The sequence below is a fragment of the Pelecanus crispus genome, chromosome 2 (assembly GCF_030463565.1).
Source record: "Pelecanus crispus isolate bPelCri1 chromosome 2, bPelCri1.pri, whole genome shotgun sequence".
Lineage (NCBI taxonomy): Eukaryota > Metazoa > Chordata > Aves > Pelecaniformes > Pelecanidae > Pelecanus > Pelecanus crispus.
The window spans coordinates 148,965,920-148,979,257 of NC_134644.1; the positions used below are offsets into that span (position 1 = coordinate 148,965,920).

The window sequence follows — 13,338 nt, forward strand, 5'->3', positions numbered from 1 at the left end:
GCCATTTTCTGGTTGTGTTCTTTGCTCTTCTCTGGACACTTGCCAGCTGGTCCACATCTTTCTTGAAAGCCAGTCCCCAGAACTTGAGTTCACTGGAAGGTTACCCATGGAGGTTGTGGAGTCTCCCTCCTTGGAGGTATTGAAAAGCCGTGTGGACATGGTCCTGAGTGACCGGCTCTAGGTAGGCCTGCTTGAGCAGGGCAGTTGGACCAGATGACCTCCTGAGGTCCCTGCCAACCTCAACCATCCCGTCAGTCTGTGATCTGAGGCTTTGCTAGTGTCACAGTTTTACCAAGAGTCAGTGAGGGCTGAACATGAGCCAGCAATGTGCCCAGGTGGCCAAGAAGGCCAACAGCATCCTGGCTTGTATCAGAAATAGTGTGGCCAGCAGGACTAGGGAAGTGATCGTGCCCCTGTGCTTGGCACTGGTGAGGCTGCACCTGGAATACTGCGTTCCATTTTGGGCCCCTCACTACAAGAAGGACATTGAGGTGCTGGAGCGTGTTCAGAGAAGGGCAACAAGGCTGGTGAAGGGTCTGGAGCACAGGCCTTATGAGGAGCAGCTGAGGGAACTGGGGTTGTTTAGTCTGGAGAAGAGGAGGCTGAGGGGAGACCTTATCGCTCTCTACAACTGCCTGAAAGGAGGTTGTAGTGAGGTGGGTGTTGGTCTCTTCTCCCATGTAGTTAGCAATAGGGTGAGAGGAAATGGGCTCAAGCTGCGCCAGGGGAGGTTTAGATTGGATACTAGGAAAAATTTGTTCACCGAAAGGGTTGTCAAGCATTGGAACAGGCTGCCCAGAGAGGTGGTGGAGTCCCCATCCCTGGAGGTATTTAAAAGATGTGTAGATGTGGTGCTTAGGGACATGGTTTAGTGGTGGACTTGGCAGTGTTAGGTTAACGGTTGGACTTGATCATCTTAAGGGTCTTGTGCACCCTAAATGATTCTGTGATTCTACGAGTCTATTTAAATGCACATTTCAGAGAGGGAGGAGGTGAAGTATCTGTAAAAGTCCAGAAAATTATCATTAATTTGAACACCACAAATACTTCCTCTGACATGGTATCCTGAACTCGGTGAAATTTATTCCCTTGTCTATCTTTTTTAAAGCATAAAGCTCTGGTTTAGGGCTGACATTTTGATGTGATGGTGTTTTTACAATTCTTACAGTGGGATTAGGACTTCATTATTGATTGATATTTAACACTTGGATCACCTACATGGGACAATATTAAGGAACAAACCATATAATTATGATTTTTTGAAATCATTCTCTAGGTTTCACTAAAGGGGAAAAATGTGTGACTAGATATTAATCTCCACAGAAATTAGAACTGCCTGAATTAGACGAATGAATGAACAAAAATATTTTCTAATGCCGCATGCCTACAGGTTTTCATTCTGTTGCTTGGCCCTAGCAAAATGACACTGTCTATAGTGGGGTTAATTAAGACGTGTGTTTCTCAGCCCTCCCTCTTGGCTATGGATAAAATACTGACCATTCCTGTTGCTCTTGTGAGCCACTAGCTCATGCTCAGGGTTGTGCCTTGTGTTACACCAAGCAATACAGAGAAAAAAATTCTTAGGAGAGCACATCTAACAAATGTTCCCATGTATGCAATGTCGGTATGTTAGAAAACCAGAAACCATGTGATCTAAGGATTTCCTCTAGCTAAAGAAACCATGTCTTAAATTATTTGAAATACTTTAAAAAACCCACAAAACTTCAGTGAAGTCTTTTCCCTCCTGGGAATGATTACCTCTGGTGAACTTGTCCATCACGTATTTTTACTGTGGGGTAAGGCTGCTCATAGATAGAGGTCTCTCGTGTCAGTGGATGTCTCTATCTGTGGGTAGTCTTTTATTTATTATTGGATCCCTGAGGTCTACCGTTAAAATTTGTTCAGAATTTCTAGCTTACTTCTTCCTTTGGTGCTGGTTTTGTCCACGTGCTGCTGTCCTCTTCTGTCCTATGTGAAATGTGGCCTTGATGAAGGCAGAGATCAAGGGCTTCCTGCATGAGACATACGTACACCCAGGTGGGTGTTTCTTTTCATAGTGGTGTAGCCCTTGACAGACCGGCAGCCTCAGTGCAGTTTGTTCAAATATGCCATCATATTTTATCAGGCAGACAACGTGCATTTCTCATATGTATTTTTCTACTTCCCCCCCTTTCTACATTTAGTTTCTTTTTTTTATTTGAACTTATTTTAGATATTCAATAATATATTCATTTTGATTTGAAGTCAAATCTCAAAGCCACCTCTGGAACACAAATGTGCTTAGGCAAATTTCTTCAAGAAGCTCATATGTACCTTTAGCATCTGTTAGCAAGTTGCTGTGAGTTGAAAAGGTTTGAATTTAGGTCTCCCAAGAGATAAAAATACTGTTATTAAATCTCTATGGGTTCTTTGCCGTAGAAGGTTCCTTCTCTTTCTTCTCTGTGGACAGCCCTTCTGCACATCAGGGGTTCACCCCTTTTCTTGGGCTGGCACTAGCGGTGGCACAGCTACCCTAGGAGCGGATCTGGGGTGATCGCAGGAGTTGTCCCACTGATGGTAACCCTGCTACCTGAAAGCCCTCAGACCATGCTATCGGTCGGAGATCAGAGGGGATCTACATCAGACACTCAGTGGTGCGGGTCCTTCCAGGCTGCTCTCAAGTCTGACAGTCCAAAGGTTGGGCAAATGCAATCATCTGCACCGATTGTTTTGGGTATCAGAGTTCACTTCTGTCGTGGTTTAGCCCCAGCCAGCAACTAAGCACCACGCAGCCGCTCGCTCACTCCCCCTACCCCAATGGGAGCGGGGAGAGAATTGGAGGAGTAAGAGTGAGAAACACTCCTGGGTTGAGATAAGAACAGTTTAATAATTGAAATAAAGTAAAATAGTAATGATGATGATAACAATATAATAATGATAATAATAATAATAATATGCAAAGCAAGTGATGCACAATGCAATTGCTCACCACCCGCCGACCGATACCCAGACAGTTCCCAAGCAGCGATCGCTGCTCCCTGGCCAACCCCCCCCAGTTTATATACTGAGCATGACGTCATGTGGTATGGAATAGCCCTTTGGGCAGTTTGGGTCAGCTGTCCTGGCTGTGCCCCCTCCCAGTTTCTTGTGTACGTGGCAGAGCATGGGAAGCTGGAAAGTCCTTGGCTAGTGTAAGCAGTACTCAGCAACAACTAAAAACATCAGTGTGTTATCAACATTCTTCTCCTATTAAATCCAAAACACAGCACTATGCCTGCTACTAGGAAGAAAACTAACTCTGTCCCAGCTGAAACCAGGACAACTTCTTAGCCACAAAACCAAACAGGTGCAGTTAACATATGTGCCATTTTTCACCAGGGATTTGAGTAGAGGTGCTTGCTCCGAACCCCAGATCCTCCGTGCCCAGTAGAGAGCAGTTTGTGTTGTGCTTCCCCTGCCAGGACACAGGGCTTGCTCTCTCCCTGCAGCTGCTGGCTGACCTGCCTGCCCCTTCGCTTGCCTCTCTCTGCAGAAGCAAAGCTCGAGGCTTTGCCTTGGGGGGGGTTCCATTTCAAAGCCGGTGTTTCACTCACCTAAGATGCAGCCAGATGGGATGCTGGGGGCAGAAGGGGAAGGCACATCTGCCTTTCCTTGAATATCCAGTGGTTTGAGAAAGCTAAACAAATTAGTGTTGGAACAGGAAGAATTTTAGGGAGTTTTGATTGCTTACCACTTTCACTGATTTTTGAGAGAAATATGTTAATAAGCCCTAAACATGATTTGGTAAAACAAGCAACATTTATGCTGAATTTGTTGAAAATAAAAAGGCCAAATTTCACCTGAGTCTGGATAAGTACATACTTAAAACTGTGGCAAGTGGTGTAACTGACATAGTATTTAAAATGCGTATCTAACTAATTAAAAGCTATTATTGAAAGTAGTTTTAATTAGTTGTTAACTGCACTTAATGCACATCAAGCTGCCAGAGTCCATATCTGTGCTGAATTTTTTGTGCATACAATAGGATGAATGTGATGGGTAATTCAGTTTGTTTACAGATACTAATGGATAAGATCTTAAACATTCCCCGCTGAAGTTTATGAACAAGCTGTCTAGAAATCTGTGCATCTTTTGCAGATAACGACTGGTACCTCTGCCACGTGACACTCCTTGCCCCAGAAGAGGAACTTCTGTCCTGGGGCATGTACCCGTACCCCTACCTGGCACGTGTCGATCCAGACGCCCGAAAAGGCACTCTCGTCTACCAGCTTGTCACATATTACAGTAATAATGAAAACACCACTGCTGGGATAACTTACACACTCATTGCAGGTAGGTCTATTCTGAAAGAAATGGTAAAATTCTGTTAAGTTGCAGATTTTTCTTAACAATTTCCCATTTTATCATTTCATTGATAGATTTTTCCCTTGGGGAATCCTTAAAGATACAGCAGGTACAGCAAGTAGAAGCTGGAGGTGCTTTAAGTAAAACAGTTATGTGGATGGGAATCTTTCTTGCTGCCATTTTCTTTGCTTTACTTCTATTTTGAAATTGATTGCAGCCTTACCATTAGCATAAGGCTCCATTTCTCGCCCGTTCTCATCTCTTTTACCAGTCAACAGAGCACGGTGTGAGTAAAAGATAAGGTGCACTGCACAACTGGAGAGGAAAAAAGAAGTGCATGAGGACATAGGTAGATGATTTGAGGATAGATTACCTTAAAATAGTGATGATGCAAATGTTCTTGCTGTGAGGCATTTTTCAGACCAGTTTTGTGCATATATTGGTAGGTGGTGAAGAGCGATTCCAAGTAGATAAGGATACTGGCATTATCATGACGACTGGCTTGCCTTTGACGTGGAACAAGGAGTACGTGGTTACTGTGGAAGCCACTGATGAGTACGGCAACAAAAGTCCCTACGCCTCCATTTCCATCCTGGCGGGCTCCCGACCTCCGCAGTTCACTAACATGTCCTACAGTGTGTTTGTCCCTGAAAATACTCCAGCAGGAGAAAAGTAAGTTGTACTTTGTTAGGTGAGCTCCCTCCCTGCAGTCTGAGAGGAACTTCATGGAGCACAATAAAGTGAAATTTTTGTGTTGTTGCTTCTCAGGGCTATGCATATGTGTTTGCCTATTACACTTAAAAAATAGTGTTGTGTTTTCTAAAAGAAATCATAGAATCGTTTAGGTTGGAAAAGACCTTTAAGATCATCCAGTCCAACCATTAACCTAACATTACCAAGTCCACACTAAACCAATCAAGGGTAGACTAGACTAAACCATGTCCCGAAGTGCCATGTCTACCCATTTTTTGAACACTTCCAGGGATGGTGGCTCCACCGCCTCTCTGGGCAGCCTGTTCCAATGCTTGACTACCCTTTCCGTGAAGAAATTTTTCCTAGTATCCAATCTAAACCTCCCCTGGCGCAGCTTGAGCCCATTTCCTCTTGTCCTATCGCTAACTACTTGGGAGAAGAGACCAACACCCACCTCACTACAACCTCCTTTCAGGGAGTTGTAGAGAGTGATAAGGCCTCCCCTCAGCCTCCTCTTCTCCAGGCTAAACAACCCCAGTTCCCTGATGCTTTTTCTGGGGTTTGAGAGTCTCCAGTGTGGCACCTGGTGTAGTCTGGGATGCTGGAATTCTGCTGAAATTATTATTTTAATGCTCTTTGGGGTCTTATTGCATTGCATCATGAATTAAAGCAGCCAGACTCCTGGCTATGCATCTCCTGGAGCACTTCAGATATAAATGAGTGCTTGAAAAATACTGTCTTTTAATTAACCAGATTTGGAGTTGTTTGTATCCTCTTTGACTTGTATTTAAATTTTTAGAAAGGCAAATCATTGCCAGACTCCTGAGACAACAGCGCCCATGTGAGGCGCGAATAGATACAGCTAAGTCTCCAAGGGGCTCTGCTGTTGCATGAAGAGTAGCTAAGCCAAGCCACAGTGGGGAGATGCTGCCGAGCTGGCTCTGGTTTTATTTTCACTGTTCATCTGCTTGAGAGCAGCATGGGCTTTTAAGGCACCAAGTAGCAGGTGGAGCAGTGCCATAGGGCCTTCAAGGAGTAGGAAACCTCAAAATAAGCTGATGAAGTAGGAAAAACTACTGGAGATGAGCCACTTACTCCTTAAAAGAGACTGAATGAGGAGGAGGAGGGAAATTTGTCTCCTTCCCTGGAGTTTTTACTGAGATGGGTTTAAAGTATATTGTCATGCTGGCCACAGACTGCTGTGAGAGATGGAGCTTCAAAGCATAAGTCATGGCAGGGAGGCAAACATTCATTTCATATCCTGCCAAGGCAGACAGCAGGGTCTGGAAAGGCCCTGTGCTTCGTGGGTTTCCCATCCATCTCTGAATCCGTTCCTTTTCTGAATATACAGCTTCAAAGAAAGTCAAAAGTATAGTAGCTCAGCTACCTCTGTAACCAAAGCTAAACCAGTAACTGCTGTCAAGTATTTGGAAAGGTACAAAAGGGAAGAAAAAGATGTTTTCATGTTAGTAGGGCGTTGAAATGGGTTGTTATACCAGCCCTGCTATGTCAAGGGATCAGTTTGGTGAGAGAAGAGAGGGCTCCCTGTAGCACAAGGATTCCCAGTCTGAATACAAAGCTGAGCCCAGCATTGACCGAGTGAGCAATTCACCTTTTGTCATCCTCATTTTGCTCTTCTAGGTGCTCAGGAGACAGCTTTTGTTGTTGTTTTGAAGCAAAGGGTTATTCTCTCGTTCTTTACAGAGTAGCAGTTGTTGAGGCTGTTTCTTTCCAGAGCCAGCCTCTTTCGTACACTCTGCTGACAAACCCCAGCGGGCTCTTCAGCGTGAGGCAGGAGAGCGGAGAGCTCAGCCTGACCCACCCCGTGGACTACGAGAGCGAGCACCACCTCTATCACCTCTTACTGAAAGCCATGGAAGTTGAGAGCACTCTCAGCAGCGTGACTGAGGTACTCGGATCACTTTGCTTCCTACCCACTGTCTTCGTTACCTCGTTAGTGGGACCAGTTACACACAGGGATAGCCTAGAAAACTGAAGATGCTTGGGAGGGAGGAGGCCTTATGGTGCAGGCAGAAGGCTAGGCTCTGATCTGGGCTCAGATCTAGGCTCTGCGAAATACCTCTTGTTATTTCTCTTTGGCTTTGCCTCCCATCTGCTTGGAAGTGAAGGAGATAATAGTTCTATGTGTTGCAGGAGTAGTGTGAGAAAAACTTTAGCATCAGAGGTATAAGGATGGGACAGCAGCAAAAGCAATGACTACCCAGGCAGTGTCCAGAACAAGGTGCCTGTTTTCCTAAGTGTAGAAACTAAAATCTCCTGGCAGTATGTCTTTTTGTCTCAGGTTGTGGTCCATATCACCGATGAAAATGACTGTTCTCCCGAATTTCAACACTCCATTTACAGCAGAGACAACATTCCTGAAACCATTCCTGTCGGCACATCTCTACTGCAAGGTGAGGACCATCCCGGTACCTTTCATTTCAGTCTTGCCATGGAGGTGGTAGTTTGTGTTACGTGTTCATGTTCTTACCGTGAGGAAGTGCTGTCTCTTCCACAGTGAGTAATGCCTTTGTAAGAGGTGGATGGTAACCTTCCTGGAGAGCTGTAGGTGGCTTTTAGGTATCCTGGAAGTAGAGTTGTGAGTGTCTTCAGGTGAGGACCACTGTGCTGTGTCACACAGCTGTGCCCAAGGAGGGATCCTGTGGCATCCCAAGAGCAGTTAAGGCAGCTGACAGGCAGTAACTTAGTGGATTGCCATAGCTTGTTTCCTTTAAATCTTGTGGCTGTCTTTTAACTCAGCCTGGTCATCTTTTTGTGGCCTGGAAGCAGCTGCAACTAGTTTTTCTTTTCTTAATTTGTTAAAAAAAAAAAAAAAAGAGTACTTTAAATGGGCAGTTAGTTTTATCAAATAGGTATTAATGCTGGATAATTGACTTAGAAAGTGTTAAAGGAGAAACCTTTGGAAAGCCTGTGAACTTTTATATTTATGGTTGTGGCTTCTCAGTCATCATTCCAAGTTTGTTGTGTTTAACATGGCCACATATCACTTGCACATAAACCCTGAGTGCACAGATGACATTTTTAGAGGCTAGAATTTTTCTGTTGAAAGATTAGAGCTGTTGGAAATAATTTTAAGCCTCAAGTCCCAACCAAAACTTCAAGATTGCTCTTGAAATACTGTGGTTGCACAAATAAGGAGTGAACTTGGATGATGCCGCACGTCTTGTCTCAGTCTTTGGAGTCCAACAGACAAGGAAAAAAGTCCATTCTCCAACCTGTTTTACTGGTGTCAGTTAAATGCCTTCAAAGATGTCTCGAGATCTGATGTAGTCGTGATATGATACACGCCACAGGTGTGTCCCGCCTAAAACCGGGAGAATGCTTACAGGCTTGCTGTCAGTATTCAAACTGAAAGTAGGGAGAGGTACTGGGGTAGTAACAGGAACACGGGCTGAGACCTCAGGTGGGTTATGAACCATGTGAGAAATGGGTAAGTGCCAAGGCAAGACTTAGCAAAAATGTACACATCTAAGATGTGTCTTTTGAAGACAACGATGTAAATTTCCTGAATTTGAAGCTGAATGCATCCAGGTTGCAGTGGTGATAAGAAGCTTAGCTTCCCTCGTGTAGCCACGTGCTGATAAGAGGGCTGCAGGGACTGCTTTCTCTAAACAATTACCAAGAGAGTCCAGAGCTTGCTGTAGTTCATTTTTTGGTTTAATGGCTCTTAGGAAGAAATAAGTTGATTGGAATGACAAACTCCTAAAATTCCTAAGCATGTGATTTTCCTTGAAGAGATGTATGCTATACCCTTCAGGAAACTTGTAAAGCTGGTCAAAAGTCACCCAACTGTGAGGAAAAAATATATGCCCCATGTCCAAAGCAAGAAGAACAGCAGAACAGCAAAGCTGTGCAATTGCATGCCATGTGGTTGTCTTGCCACACGGGGTACATTTCAAGAGAAAGAGCCACCTTAGAAAAGAAGATGCGAGGTGGAGGTATAGTGACAGTGAAAATGTGTGGGTGAACACTCACTTGGATGTTGAAGGGCCAAGCAGCATTGGTAGTGGCTGCAAGGAAGCCATATGTGCAGTCAGCTGTACTGTGTGCTGAATAAGTGCCGTGCCACTAATTCTGACTGCCAAAGCAAGTATCATCTCAGGAAAAAAAAAAAAAGGAGGTCTTACCCTGGCTATAGTTCCTTGAAGGGTGGGATGTTGCAACCTCAGAATGTCCCACAAAGTTAAATGCAAATTCAAGACAGCTTTTGCCATTCTGTGGCTGACTGGGTTGCTATCGATGGCAGTGAAAAAGATAGTTTGATATATGCCATTTGTCAAAACTGTGGATGATGTAACTGTAGGTTTTAGTCGTCAACCATTTTTATTTTAACACACTCAAAGTCTGGCTTGTATCATGTTTGTAGCACTGCTGCTACCCTTGCTGAGTCAGCCTGTCTACTTAATCATTGTGGGCAGATTTATGCTCACTGCATATGCTTTAAGATGTCTGGATGCAAACAAGCTCTGATCTAAAAAGCATGGAGGGATGGTCTCAGAAGGGGTTAGTGTACTCCTTCAGCTGCACCACCATGCCAGCAGAGCAAGGCTTGGAGTTGTAGCCGGCAACTTAGCGCTAACATACTAGGCTTTGAGCTGGAGTTAGCTTGCACTAAGCTTAGAGCATGGGTAGAGCTAGCACAGGCCTGTTTGTGGTTGGTGTATGATCCTCAAAATACCTTTGCAATGCAGATCAGTTTGCAGGATGGAATGAAACAGAAGGGGAATGGAATTTCCAGTTGCTATTGGGAAGTAAGGCAAGTCTTTGTCATGTACAAGTAAGCATCACGTTTCCCATTTGCCAGAAACATCTGGGGAAAAAAAAAGTATGATCGTTAAGCACATAAAATGTATTTTTGTGAATGGTTACAATATCTTGGTAATGATTCTGCAGATTAAATCAGAACTTTAAATCAAATATGTTTTCACTTTCTGCATATCTTTCTAAAAACAATACTTGACCACGAAATTTAACAGTTTTAAGTCACTTTCATTTCAGTCTTTCTTGAGTTTTTAATATATTTAGGTTTTCAGTACAGCAAGAGAGTGACTAACTCTAAAGCTCTTGCTTCTGTAGTGTGTAACACACCCAAACATTTATTCACAGTAGGATTTTGAGAGATGTTAAACAAAGTGTTACAACCACCCTAAATGTCCTTTTAAACTGAGATGAGTAACTTTCCACAGGCAGAGGTAGTTGAATTTTTTGCAACTAAGTAGCACAGCATTTCAGCATGCTTTTTGAAATCTTTCTCTTCCCCTTCCAGGGGAATTAACCCCTTTGAGTTAATATTCTGATAGTGATGGGTCCTTGTTTCTTCGTCTCATTTTTGGATGACGCTGTAGCTGTCTGCCAGGGTGTCCGTGCACTGCAATCACTGTTCCACTTCCAGAAGGCTGTGTGCTACTGCAATGGCTGCATCTGTATCCTCCCGGTAGAATAAGGAGTTTGTTTAATACCAGTGTGGGTATGAGTGCAAGCCTCATTGTTTGGCTAGAAAAATGGCAGAGTAATTAAAGAGGTGGGCTCCTGCTCTTAAAAACCACTTTTGATACTACGTGGTGAGCTCTAGCTCTTTGTTCTGCTGATTTGCTGCTTCTGAGCAGATGGGACACCCAATGTACTGAATAAACACTTGCTAGGGAGGAATGTTTAATCACTTTTTGTACCTTGAAGCGCCAGGTGATTAAAAAGTACTTTAGCTATAACACAGCTGGGAGTTAATTAAATTTGAAGGGCATCCCTGGAGAGAGTGAGGACACAGTTTATGACCGATAATGTTCTACCAACATGCATATTGATTATGCGATAATTACCAGTGTTGACTGCTATTTGTACAAAACATGTTCTATAGTATTGGGATCACAGCTCTCTTGCAACCCCGCCTTGCTGCGATTACTTCAGGCTGGGTTGGAGGAGGGGAAGAGTTTGTTTGCTTTTTTACTCCCAGCCTCCTGCTGAGTTCCCAGACTCTTACGACAAAAATAAGGCTTTTATGGATAAAACAGATTTAGGTGACATCTGTTCTCAAAGAAGAAAAAGTATCTGAAGTTGAGTTGGTAGGAAATAGCATAACCAAACCTCTTCTGCAGCATGACCGTTCTGTTAAATGTGTTCTCTAATAGTGCTTGCAACAGACTGCGACTCTGGCTCCAACTCTGAGATTGCTTACTTCATCCAGAGCACTGATTTTTCCATCACACATCACGGGGTTGTCAGTTCTAACCAGAGGCTGAACTTTGAGCGAGCGAACCATATGTATGAGTTTGTGGTGATAGCTGTCGATAAAGGACATCCCCCTCGGACAGGGACGGCATCTGTGCGGATTCGAATGGCCAACGTGAATGATGAGGCTCCAGTCTTCTCCCAGTCCATGTAAGCCAGCTTGAACTCCTGCTTTGGTTTTCACAGATGCTGTTCATATGCGTAACCTTAATAACACTTGGCTAAATGGTACCTTGTTGTTTTGCGCAACTGCAAGTACCAGAGAAAACAAGGAGTCATTTGTATGAAGAAAGGCTTCAGAAGCTGGCCTTTCATTTCTAGAGTGCATAAAAAAAAAGTACACCAGTTGTGATATCAGCATATTGACTTCATCAAGAGAGAACAGAATAAATAAAAGACCTAACTCTGTAGGGAATGATTTTGACTGTGTTGACTTCTAGGTCTCAAAGTGATTGTCCATGTATAAATATATGACAGATAAAGATGGTAGTTAGCAAACATTAAAACTTAATTTTATCATCAGCAGACTGTATTATAAGCTAATTTCACAGGGTCCTCCTTGTTTAAAATGCTTTCTTTCCTTTACTGAATGAATATAATTTCTATTTTTTGCATGAGTTTAAAGTATGGACATGTTTTAAATACAAAAAGTACATACATTTATTTGCAAAATGAAACACTGTTTTGCATTCATCTCTGTAGTATCTGATGCTTTCCATTAGTGTGTAGGGACATAAGGAAAGCTGCATGACAGATACTAGTCCTTTTTCTCATCTTTAGGAGACAAGTGATCCTGGTTTGCAGTGCAATGTAGTATAGTGCATATTGGTATCTTCCAAAAGATCCTTGGAAATTATATGTACCAAAACCGCAGGATTACAATCCTAAAATACATAGCCTACGCCAAATAAAGATGATCAAAGTCTTGTCCTAAACTGATTAAAGATTCCATGATTGTATGCCCAAAGCTTAAAAAAATTACGTTCATAATGAATTTAAAATCCTTGGCTGATGGTTAACATGGTGATGATTATTCTGATACTGAATGTGCTGCCATTACTCCCATATGTGCATCAGTTACAGAACTTTCCTTTCGGAAGATGCTGGTCCCAGCACCTTAGTGGCTGCTGTTCGGGCAAAGGACCCTGATGGAGATGGGTTGCTTTATCTAATTACAGGAGGCAATGAGGAAGGTAACTTTGAACTGGATAGCCAGAAAGGTAAGGAAAGAGGTTTTAGAACACGCTTATTTACTGTCTAGTCTGTATTGACTCTGCTTCACCTGTGTGTCAAAACTCATAAGAAAACGCCATATTTATACAATCTGCAAATGGGGATGCTTTGTATCAATGAGAATTAGCTCTTTGATATGATGGCCTTTCTCCAAATATCAACCAAAACTTGGGATCCTGGTCCAAGGACTGTGCGGTCTAAGATGGCCGATTCCTATGCTTTACAACCAAAATACAAACTGAACTAACAGTGCAGTGGCAGAGAAATGTGATGCTCACTTGATTTTGTTTGTCTATTTACACTGTAAAAGAAAATGATACTTTATGCTTCCAAATTTAGGTATCATTAAACTCCGCAGAAGCCCACCGCCCAAGCTGAAAGGGCCACAATACACGCTGAACATCACTGCGATAGATGACAATGCCTCCGGGGGACCCACCCCTCTCAGCGGTTTTGCTGAGGTTATTGTAGGAGTTAACGACATCAATAACAACAAGCCTGTCTTCAGAGAGGTAAGATGTCTTTCTGCAGATATTCTTTTCTCATCCATAATTGGGGTTATAGACTTCTCTTGGCTACTGGTGATTGCTGGCGGGCTGAAGGGATTGTGTTTGCAAAGCAGAATGAATTGCAAGTGAACACGCAGCCAGCTTTCTTCATACTTAAAGTGTAAAGTCTTCACTCTCCTTTTTTCCTTCCTCTCCCTTAGAGCTTGATTTCTTTGTGAGTATAAATAGAAGTGATTTTCTTCTGAGTTCTTCTCAGACATGCTGGAAAAAATATTGACACTGTGCAGGAAATTCATGTGGCGCTGTGCAATATATATAGGGTTGGATGTTTGGG

The 13,338-nt window shown here is 43.2% G+C and overlaps 1 protein-coding gene across 1 annotated transcript in view; it reads left to right on the forward strand.

The window, feature by feature from the left end:
* Positions 1-13,338, forward strand: part of LOC104033029 (neural-cadherin-like) — a 59,703-nt gene that overhangs the window by 13,702 nt on the left and 32,663 nt on the right. Inside the window, exons 2-8 of the mRNA XM_075705601.1 lie at positions 4,117-4,311; positions 4,770-4,995; positions 6,721-6,925; positions 7,319-7,430; positions 11,163-11,412; positions 12,340-12,482; positions 12,835-13,007. Coding sequence (XP_075561716.1) covers positions 4,117-4,311; positions 4,770-4,995; positions 6,721-6,925; positions 7,319-7,430; positions 11,163-11,412; positions 12,340-12,482; positions 12,835-13,007 — 1,304 coding nt within the window. The remainder of the gene's footprint in view (positions 1-4,116; positions 4,312-4,769; positions 4,996-6,720; positions 6,926-7,318; positions 7,431-11,162; positions 11,413-12,339; positions 12,483-12,834; positions 13,008-13,338) is intronic.